The sequence below is a fragment of the Corvus brachyrhynchos genome, unplaced genomic scaffold, assembly GCF_000691975.1.
Source record: "Corvus brachyrhynchos isolate BGI_N302 unplaced genomic scaffold, ASM69197v1 scaffold266, whole genome shotgun sequence".
Classification (NCBI taxonomy): domain Eukaryota; kingdom Metazoa; phylum Chordata; class Aves; order Passeriformes; family Corvidae; genus Corvus; species Corvus brachyrhynchos.
In genome coordinates, this window is record NW_008238633.1 from 1,809,378 (window position 1) to 1,820,318 (window position 10,941).

General features: G+C 40.0%; 1 protein-coding gene across 7 annotated transcripts in view; it reads left to right on the forward strand.

Moving 5' to 3' along the window:
- Positions 1-10,941, forward strand: part of RAF1 (Raf-1 proto-oncogene, serine/threonine kinase) — a 65,163-nt gene that overhangs the window by 50,763 nt on the left and 3,459 nt on the right. For 4 of the 7 annotated variants that reach the window (XM_017737306.1, XM_017737305.1, XM_017737307.1 and 1 more), the window contains 10 exons: positions 1,027-1,180; positions 2,644-2,703; positions 3,784-3,789; positions 4,474-4,501; positions 4,588-4,715; positions 5,696-5,813; positions 7,063-7,147; positions 8,049-8,225; positions 9,076-9,122; positions 10,505-10,623. In XM_017737306.1, the coding sequence (XP_017592795.1) occupies positions 1,027-1,180; positions 2,644-2,703; positions 3,784-3,789; positions 4,474-4,501; positions 4,588-4,715; positions 5,696-5,813; positions 7,063-7,147; positions 8,049-8,225; positions 9,076-9,122; positions 10,505-10,623 (922 nt within the window). The remainder of the gene's footprint in view (positions 1-1,026; positions 1,181-2,643; positions 2,704-3,783; positions 3,790-4,473; positions 4,502-4,587; positions 4,716-5,695; positions 5,814-7,062; positions 7,148-8,048; positions 8,226-9,075; positions 9,123-10,504; positions 10,624-10,941) is intronic. The other 3 variants (XM_017737302.1, XM_017737303.1, XM_008636028.2) reach the window with 3 other exon arrangements.

Genomic DNA, 10,941 nt, shown 5'->3' on the forward strand with positions numbered 1-10,941 from the left:
ATATTTATGATGACAGATAGGAGTTTAAAGAGAGAACAGTGGGAACTGAAAATATGTTCCTCTTAAGGAAAATTCTGAATACCTAAAGAGAACATTCCTGTAGTTTTAAGTGCTGAAATGTGTCCCTTTGCAAGGGGCCTGTCCCCTGATCCTAACGTGTGCCTGTATTCTTTTCCTTGAAATTCTAGAGGCTGAAGAGAGCAGGCCAGCTTTTGTTTTTTCTACACCCATTTGAAAAATCTGTTCAGGAATGAGGCACAGAGCACGTAGCTGACTTGTAAATGGTTCTATGTATTTATTTCTTTACTTTAATGGGAACTTCATCAGGAATTGATCTTTTCCATCTTACTCGTATTTCCAGTGTTGTTGAACGGTGACTTATTAACTTAATAGATGTTTTGAAGGGTTTTGTGAAGGCTGACCCATTTCAGTTAAGATACATATGTGTTTTGGGATCCTTATGGTCTGAGTGGCCTTAGCTGTGATTTATAACTCTTGGTTGAGCTGGATTTTAGTCTTGGCCTCCTTTTAACTGGTGTTGGGTTTCATGACTTCCTTGCTGGCTGTTCTGTGCAAACCATTGAACAGTCTTGCAAAGCTTTACAAATTCAGGGCTTAGCTCTTAAGCTGTGCATTTAACAGGCTTGAAATGAGCAGTTTGTTTAATTTCACAGTCCTGAATTCATCTTTCAGAGCTAGTATTTTGTCAGAGTATTAAACATGATTTGATGGGGATTGAGGTGAACTGTGGCAAAATTTGTAACAGCAGAAGCAGACCTCAGCTAAACACACTAATGAAGTATGTGAGCTGACAAGATCTTCAAGTTTTTAAAATTTATTTCTTAAATTAAACTGGGAATGATTCAGCTGACCAAATAGTTTAGTTGATGTGTAAGTCCCAGCTTTTTCTCTGCTTGGAATTATGTGTATATTGCTTTTGGACAGGTTACATTGAACAGTGTTTTTCACTTGCTGGAGGGGAAAAAAATAACCACAACTTTCCCTTTCTCTCTCTTTCCTTCTCAGCTCCCAGCACAGGTATTCTACACCTCATGCCTTTACTTTCAACCCATCTAACCCTTCCTCTGAGGGCTCTCTGTCCCAAAGACAGCGCTCCACATCCACACCAAACGTGCACATGGTCAGCACCACAATGCCTGTAGACAGCCGGATAATCGAGGTAACGCTGCTGGGGGCAAGGAGCACAGAGTTAAACTAAAACTGCCACTGCCCATTAATAGTCACTGGATGGTTTTCCTTCTTGCCTTTCTGTCATTTGCTTACTGTTTGCTTCAGTTGGCTGAGTGGTGAAGAGTTTAGAAGACATATTTGCATAAGAAGTCAATAATTAATTCTTGCAGTCTATCAACTTTGCTGGAGTAATAGGCAAATTTTAGGGGTGTGCAAAGATGGGGTGGAGCTTAACTATTAAGCTCAGTTTCATGAAGAAATGCTTTTTAGCCATGTCTAAAAATGTTCTTTCAAATTTAAAAGTCTGGGTTTTTTTGGGGGGCTGGTGTTTATTTTAAGTCAGACTAAAGGTGCTCTTAAGTCTGGGTGTAGTTCTTGGACTTGGAATGCTCAGGTAGAAGCTTCCTGGTGATCTGTTTTGTCTTATACCTGTATGGAATTAACAGCAGTTCTGGGCCTGTGGGCTAAAGCCAGCTCTGTCTGAGACACTTTCTGCTGTTCCTTGCCTTCAAGCATCTTTTTCTTGGATTTTCCTTAGACTGGCAGTGAGACACAGCCCTTGGAAATCAGGCCTAAAGTGTGGTTGGCTTTTTTAAATTTCGTTTTGTGATAACCTTAACAAAATGGTGTGGAGGAAGGGCTGGCAGGAGAAAGTGCAGAGCTGCAGGACTCGAGAGAGTGAGCACTGTTTGTTGCTTTTGCCTCTGGAATAGTTTAAAAACTCTTGAGGCCAAGCAAAAGCCTTTGACTGCTGGAGTTCCCCTGCATCTTCAGCTGGTGATTTATGGGCTTCTGTGAAATGTGAAGATACTCTGAAGTGAGAATTCCTCTGGACCTTGGGAACAGTACAAAAGTGCCCTGCAGCCCCAGGAAGCATTTTTGGCCAGAGGCTTTTTGTCAGCTGGGATTTATGGGGAAAGGTGTCCTCCCTTTCTCTTTGGGTTTCTTTGGCTCACAGCCCTTTTTGCTGCTTCAGAGGCCTGGCTGACCATCTAAATGGTCACAATGCACAATGAAAGTGCTCTAGAAAATCTGAATTACTGTCCTTGGTAGAGTGATGAGTCTTTAAGGAGCCATTGCTTGCTTTATTCTTTATGCAGAGCAGTAACGACAGAAAAGCTTTCTATTCTGGCTCTTCACGTTATCATAAAGATAGATAGTTGTTAGGTCCTAAAGGCTTTTAGAAGGCCTCAAAGCAATGCAAAAAGAAAGTAGCAGAGACTTCCTAGTATACCAGGAGAAAAACCATCATTAAAAAGTGGTTTACCCAAGGATAGATCCTAGTGAACCTCTGGGTTTGAGCAGGAACACTTAAAAATTTTACTGCACTTAATTGTCATTTATCAAGCAAATTAGGTTACTTTTTCTTTCATTTAGCCTAACATTTAATTAAATTTTTTTTTTTTTATACTTCCTCTGTTCTTTTCTTTTATCTCTTACTGTGTGGCCTAGAATAACAGCCTGAATGCTTCTCCCAGCTCCTGGTGCAGACGGTTTTGTTTGAGGGGAAGAGTAGGTATTTCCTTGATGCCTTTTGTTTTCTTGTGATTAACAGGATTGCTGTAACTTGTAAGCCATGGCAGTGTCCACGTGAAGTGTTTAATCTGGAGCTGATTTGATGAGAATCTTTCCAGCATGTTTATACTCAAAATATTGAGGCTGTAAATGGGAAGAGGCAAATTGATGAAGAGCTTCATGTTTAGTTTAGCTGGCTGAATTCATCCTCCTCTGGATTTGAATAGACTTGGATTAGAATGCATTAGGTCACACAGTCTTTAAAGCAAAACCTTCTCAAAACACATCCATTGTGTGGCTTTTTTCCTCTGGAAACTATTTTTATTGACTGTACCCATACAAAGCCCTGAGATTAAGAACAAGTTGTACTGTTTTTATTTCCCATCAAAGTAAAGTTGACAGACTACAGCATTGGGGATGGTGTTACTTGTGTTGTAAGAGCAGCTCTAAAGAACAGGGGATTGGTTTGTTTGCTGTTGAATTCATAAGCAAATAAGAAAATATTCACATCAGGGTTGAAGCTCAAAAATACTTTTTCAAAGTAAGAACTCCATATCATGAGTACGAGAAACATTTTAAATTCTTTAGTTGTCCTTTGCCAGCTTCCTTGAAAGCAGTTACATTCTCTGGCTGATGTACAAAACCAAGCATTTGTTACTCATTCAGGTTCTGAAAGGTTTGTTATCCTTAAAATGAACAAAAATAGTAGATTGGAGAGTTCTTCATTGACAGTTCTTGCAGATTTTAGTCCACTCAGGTGTTGAGCAGTGGCAATCTGCAAGAATGCTGTACATAGTCCAGCCTGGGTGAATGCAACTAATGAGCTAAAACAATGTATTTCATAACTGAATCTTTGCTAAGGATAATCTTAATTTGAAACTGGGTAGTGGAATGTGGGCTTGTTCTGTCCTCCTATGAAATCTGACATTTATTATTCTACTAATTAGTTAGAGAGTTTGAATTGACTTCTGTTAACTTTGACGGTGTTTAACCTCTCTGTAGTGCATGTTCTTGCTTTGTACTTACACAGTCCCTGGATATTTTCCCTTTCCTGTTTGTACTTTGGGATAATACAAGTGGCAGGTGAGAAATGCTGTGGAGTGCTGTTTGTCAGAGCTTAGTTCTCTCTTGTGCATGGCTGTAGAGTTGTGTTGTGCCCGTGGCATGAGGTGAGACTTGTGGCACTGTCCTGGTGACCTGTGGGAAAACACTGCTCAAATGCCCAATTCCCTGTGGGAGTGTGCTTGGAGAAGGAGAGGGGTTTGAGTAGAGGCACTCGATGTAGCCTTTTTGGGGGTTGAAGTAGTGTGGTAGAGTTATTTCACAATGGATATTGAGTTGGAATATTTGGGGGGTTTTTAAAAGCCCTGCTTTGAACCCAAAAGCTGTTTGGGAGTTGTCCCCTGGGGACAGAGGCTGTCCCAGGAGCTCTGTCCACACCTGGAACACGAGCATGAAGTGCAGGGGGAATGCAGACAGTATTGCTGCTGTTTCTTCTTGTTTTGTGTCCTCCTTTTTCCTCTTTCCTTTCTGGTAGCAGTACTTTTAATATGCTGTGAGTCTTTTCCCTGTTTTGTAAGAATTCACAAATTGCATGGGTTTCCTGCAGGATTGGTGTGATGAGCAAATCCCCAATCCTGGAGGTCTTGGCCAGTACTGTATTGCACTTGACCAAAACTGGCACAGCAATTTCCACACCATCCCTGCTTGTTCCTTTGTGTGCTCTCACATATTTATTAACTTTATTATCCATCTTCTCTGTTGCAGGATGCAATTCGAAGCCATGGTGAATCAGGTATGGTTTCAAAAATCAAACATATTCTAATTTGATTTGTTTGTTTTCTTGTTCATAAACTGTTTTCTTGTATTTCTATCTTAAAGCCTCACCCTCTGCTCTGTCTGGAAGTCCTAACAATATGAGCCCAACTGGCTGGTCTCAGCCTAAAACCCCAGTCCCAGCCCAAAGAGAGAGAGCCCCTGGATCTAACACACAAGAAAAAAACAAAATTGTAAGTACGGTTTAAAAAATAGTTAAACTGTGCTGGGAGGAGTGGTGTGTTGGGATAAATTTCTGCACTTCCAGGTGCAGATAATCTTGGATTGCTCTGTACTGTGTATACATTTCAATTTTAATTAATTTGGGAATGATGGCACTACTGCCTTGGGTTATACATGCCCAGAACAAAGTGTTCTGGGTTGCAAATGAATTTCAGGCAGTGGTGTGACATTGTTTGTCAGTGCAGGTCCAAGGATTACCTTTTAAATCTTTAGAGGTTGCATCTTTTTGATTCTGTTTTAATATATTTAAAATTGGCTTTATTAGCACTGTTTGAACTGTTGCTTCCATAAAAGGTGGTTATTGATAATGCCTTCATTTTCATTGGAGAGTCAAATGGCTCAGGGATAAACAGATTTAACAAAATGCAACTTTTGCCTCAAAGGTTTGATTTTTAACTTAGGGATGGGGGGAAAGAAAGAAAGAAAGAGAGAAAAGTTAGAATAATAATTAATAATATCTTCAATGTTTTGAAGGCTTCTAAGCTTAGTGGGATTCACAATTTTTTCTCACTAAGACATTCTAGAATTTTGCTCTTATCTGTTTGGCTTCTTCCATTTAAATATGTAAAAGAGTTAGAGAGTTTTAGCATTGTACTTTTGAAGTTTCTTAAATATTTCAGATGTTTTTAAATAATTGATTGTAAAATATTTGTTCCTCTTAGGATCTAGGATTAGGGTTTAATTTTCTAGTGCAGAACTTCATGATAAGCAGTTCAAGACATCCAAGAAAATGTGGTGGTTTGTTGTTAGGGTTTTTTGCTAAAAACCCCACCACCCCTCACAAACTGAGGAAAACAGAAATCCAAACTGCAAGACAAACCCCTCAAGGTTTCAGGTCATCTTGAACTTGTATGAACGAAGTTATTTAATTTTTTGTGTGTCTGTATAATATAAGTGGTTAAACATTAAAGCCTGTGAATTGTTGTTGCAGAGGCCTCGTGGACAGAGAGACTCCAGTTATTACTGGGAAATAGAAGCCAGTGAAGTCATGCTCTCCACCAGGATAGGCTCAGGCTCTTTTGGGACAGTTTACAAGGGCAAGTGGCACGGTGAGTCTTGATCTGGTGGGACAGCAGTCCAGGGAAGATGGATTTGGTGGTGCTGGGAGCTCATCTGCCACCAAAGGCACGGGGGAGAAACAGGAGCTGCCTTACAGAGCAGCACTGAAATGAAAGCAAAGCACAGGCACCAAAACCTGAATCTCCCAGCTGCATCTCCATTTCCACTACACTGATCTCCTCATTGCTGTGTTCTACACCAGCTTGCTTTTTGAAAAGGGTTTATTTTCTATTAGCAGGGGATTTCCACAGCCTGATGTTAAATTATATTTACCTTCTTTTAATACCTTTGTGGTTTAATTAGCATGCTTCATTTCAATGTGGGAGGGAAAGGAAATCAGCATAAATTGCTTCTACTGTGGGGTTTTTTCAGTGAAAAAATGCTGAATGTGAGAGTTTGATACGTAGTTAGTGGGAATGTTTTGAAAACAGGTACCCTGCAGAGCTGCAGAATGTTTCCAAATTCATGGCTTGTGATTTTGAAAAGAAACACAGAAACCCTTTCAGGCTCTAATTTAAATAGCAGTATTGTCATTAGAAAAGGTGACAAAACAAATTTCAGAAGCTTATCTGCTGCCCTCTATTTTTAATGAGTAAATACTTGCATGTCTCAAAGCCCAAGTATTGTCAGCAGCAAGGGAAGCAGTATTGTTACACTAAAAGTAATGAACATCCTGGTTTTCATTATGGAACTGAAATGGAGCACAGAAATCAAGAGGAAAAATAACTTCAGTAATATTTCCCTGAACAAGGTAATGAAAAATAATTTCATATTAAGATGTATTTTAATAGAACATGTGCACCTCTACAAGTATCAATAATTAAATTCTTAATTAAAGCCATTTAATGAAGGAGAGGTGTTAGGTTTTCTGATGTGCTCAGCTGAAGGGCTGTACTTTCATAAATAGTTTATAAACACATCAATGTTTAAATTTGATAATAAAAACAGGTGTGTGTGTATGTCCTGCAAAGATCATTTTAGCCAGCTGTAGCCCTTAAAAAATAGAAGGGAGGTGTGTGAATAATTAATTAATGACTTCTCCGTTAGACTGAAATTCAGGTAAATTAACTGCTTGATACCACAGAAATTTGTCTGCAGGGAAATCTTGACCTTTGTACAAATTAGTAAAGGTGTGCTATGCACAAATTAGGAATTAAAACTACAATATATATTAATGTTATTTTGGAGAGGAAAAGAAAGCTGCATTTTTAGCAACTTTGGTGGTAATTGTATTTCCAGGGGATGTAGCAGTGAAGATCCTAAAGGTTGTGGACCCAACCCCAGAACAGTTCCAGGCTTTCAGAAATGAAGTGGCTGTCCTGAGGTGAGTTGGTGTTTCCCTGCTAAATCCTGGCAGTCCAGATGCTGCATCCCAGCCCTCCCTGGAGCCTTCAGGCCCAATGTTGTGTGTGTGATAGGCACAAAAAGCAGATTTCCAGAGAAGAATAAAAAGTGTGTAGTGATAATTCTGCATATTCTGTGGAGAGACTGAGTTGTAGTTCAGGTGTTTCTGTGGTATGTTAACACCCACAATTGTTCAGGTCACACTGGGCAGTAAAAGGTGAGGATCAATAAATTCTGCCCTAATTCTCACCACCAGGCAAAGTACTTGAACTGCTCCTCTTCAAATTGCAGCATCATAATTTTTTTTCCTTAAACATACACACTGATCAGTGTAACTGTTTTCTGCTTTCAAATACTGGGGTGTTTTTAGTGTCCAGTGAAGTATCTGTGATGTTACTCCTGAAAAAGAGCAAATTAGATACATAAAAACCATCTCCTCATATGATAATTCCTTTAGGGTTTATAGTTATGCTTTGGTTTTCTCTTGGGATTCAGTCTTCTACCTAAAGCTGTCACTTTTTCCCAGCTTTCAGGGTGATTTCTGTCATTCCAATAGCTTCTAATACCACTTGCAAGTGTGAATGTTGGTTATTGATATAAAACCATTTGCATTTTCAGACATCCTTTTCTTAATTGTTGATTTAAAATAACTAAAAGGAAGTGTTGTAACTAAAAAGCAAAAGCCCAGCTGATTTTATTAAAAAAAAATCTATAAAAATTTGCAACTGTGGTATATTTTTATTATTTGTAAACCCAAATTTCACTCACACATTGGCCTAGGATTCCAAAGATGAGATTCATTCAGCCAGGAGTGCATTTTGAAAAACCTTTGAAAGCATTTTCGATGCAGCCACTGATTTCTCCTCATGCTCCTCTGTTAGGAAGACCCGGCACGTGAACATCCTGCTCTTCATGGGCTACATGACCAAGGACAACCTGGCCATTGTCACCCAGTGGTGTGAGGGCAGCAGCCTCTACAAACACCTGCACGTGCAGGAGACCAAGTTCCAGATGTTCCAGCTCATCGACATCGCCCGGCAGACAGCGCAGGGCATGGAGTGAGTGGGGCTGCTCTGGCCCTGCTCTGGGGCTTCCTTCCCTCCCCAAACCCGAAACACGGAGGGCTAAAATAGCCACAGGGGTGTACCAAGGAGAGATTCTTCACTCGGCACTGTTGGGTGCAGTTGTGCTTTGATTTAGTCATTTTTTCCCATGGATTCTTGCCTTGGCTCATGTAATTTATCAGTTAGATTTTCTCTGTTTTACCTGCTTTTATAGCTTGAAGTCTTGCTGTAGTGTGCTAGATGCAATCCTGTTCTAAATACAGAATGAAGGGGTTTTCCTCCCCTGTGTTACTGTAGCACTGCAGTGTTTGACACACACTGATTTATACTCTGAGGTGGGGGGTGGCTGCTCTGTTCCACAGGACTCACACAGATGTATTTGGAAACATTTTCCAGCTGTCTGAGTTGCTCCAGGCCCCACCTCTCTGCTCTTCCAGCCCTTGTTCTGATGTTGGGAGCACAGAAAAGCAGCTGCTGCTGCCAAAGCTCGTTCATTTTGTAGATCAGCACCCAGGTTTCCAGTCAGACACCAGAAAACTGGGGACATTTAAATGAGGAGAGCTAGGAACAGTAAACTTCAGCACAGGATACAGATCTCATGGATATGAGGACAGTCCCAGTTTTCCAGGGTTAATGGAATTGATGCCACTCCTCCTTCCTGACATTTCTTTACTGCACTGAGCACAGCTACATTTCTCTGTTCCCAAAGTAGACTCATCCTAAACAGTCAGAGGTGTGTGAAGGGGTTGGGTGTGTAATAAACTGAATAAACTCTCTGTGGGGAATGAAAATGCTGTTTGTGAGCAGCCTTGCTAATGGCTCTCTTCTGCTTTTCCCTTCACAGCTATTTACATGCAAAGAACATCATCCACAGAGACATGAAATCCAATAGTATCCTTCCTGAACCTTCTTTTCTGCAGTGAGGCACTGATTTATTGCTAATATGGAACTTTCTGTGGGGGTTGCAATAGCTATTTCAAATATATTTTTATATATAACTGCTGATGAGCAATCCCCATTGATGAGCAAGAAGTTGCTGTCAGCAAGGACTTCCACAGCACATCTGTGCTTGTTTACCACACTTGGGATAAAAATGTACAACAGTTGTGCTCCAGAAGTCTCTTTCTTTACTTAAATGGGTTTATTCAATCCTCTGGTACCCAAATGCTGCACTGCTCATTGATGGGAGGTGTGTGTGCCTGTTCATCTGTGTGCACACATGGGTTTGGTTCTGTTTCTCGTGTACTTTTAATATATTTAGAACTCCTCACACGACTGGCAGAAATGAAGCCAGAAATCTTACTTTAAACTCAAGAAAAGGCAGCCTTTTACCATTATGTTTCGTGCAAAAATACTTATTTAGTGATGCATCTGGAGTGAAAATGTTGGGAGCTGATGTCTTTCACCTTTGAAATGCCTGCTTTTGGGATTGCCAGGAACATCCATGGAGCTACCAGCAGGAACTGGGGCTTCCTTCCATGAAATGTGAACAGGATGTTTGGCAAATGTCAGCATAAAAAAATACACCAAGTTCAGTAGTTCCAGAATGTCGGTGGATGCCCATTTTCAGTTAGACTGAAAAAAACCCAGTTGTAGTGTATAGGAGGCCAGGAATTTGTGATCCCTAATAATGATGATCATTTTTGTGAAATAAATTAGCTCAGCTCCTGACATAGAAATGAGAAGGAGTCAGTCATGTTTATATTTCTGAATTATCTGTTTGAACTTGCAGCATTCCTAAGTGAAATCATTCAATGATATCTTCTTAAAATAACCCCAGCAAAGAAAGTGCTGGTATCCACAACAGACAGATCCATGAAGGAGATAATTATAGTCTGCATATATTTCCAGTTACAATCATAATTAAATCTCAGGAGATCTGCCAGAGAACTTTATGGAAATAGATTTTATTTTGATACTTATTTCTCTTTGTAATTGTTTTATTTTATTTTTCTTTTCTGAGTTGTGAACCCTCTGTGCTGTTTCCCTTTCTCAGCACCAGTTACTTAAGGAGCTGCAGGCATGGATGGTAATGAACTGTTGATTTCTGTCCTAGCTCACCATAAAGATAAATCTACAAATAATGTTGGAACATCTGCTCTGGTTTAGTGTTAAATGTTAATTTAAACACGGCTGCCATAAAAATCCCTTTTCCTTTGTTTCACATACAGCTCACAGCAGGTTTAAATAAAACCATCAGTACTTGCTCGTCAGGTCAGAAAATACACTACTCTTGACCCAAGTTTTTTGCAGTTTCTTTAACAAAAATACAGATATATTTCTTCATGAAGGCCTTACAGTGAAAATAGGAGACTTTGGTCTGGCAACTGTAAAATCGAGGTGGAGTGGATCCCAGCAGGTGGAGCAGCCCACGGGCTCGATCCTGTGGATGGTGAGCAAAACATTCCCTGCTTTTAAATGTTCTCCTCGTGCATCTGTCACTCAAACACTGTTTTGGACATTCAAGTCCATTAGTCCTGTGTAGATTTTTATCCCAGCTGTAGGACAAGCTAAAATTGAAGTGCTGGAGGGCTTAATTGTGTAAAGTAGGCACCAGGCACCCAAGAATTCTGCTTTGGGGTTTGTGAGTTATTTTAAATATTTAGGTCTGCCCATATATCTGGAAATGTGTATTAAAAATATCAGGATGCTTGGCCAAGACTAGTTTGTGCTCTGTAAAATACACACATCACCTGAAGCAAAGTTCCAA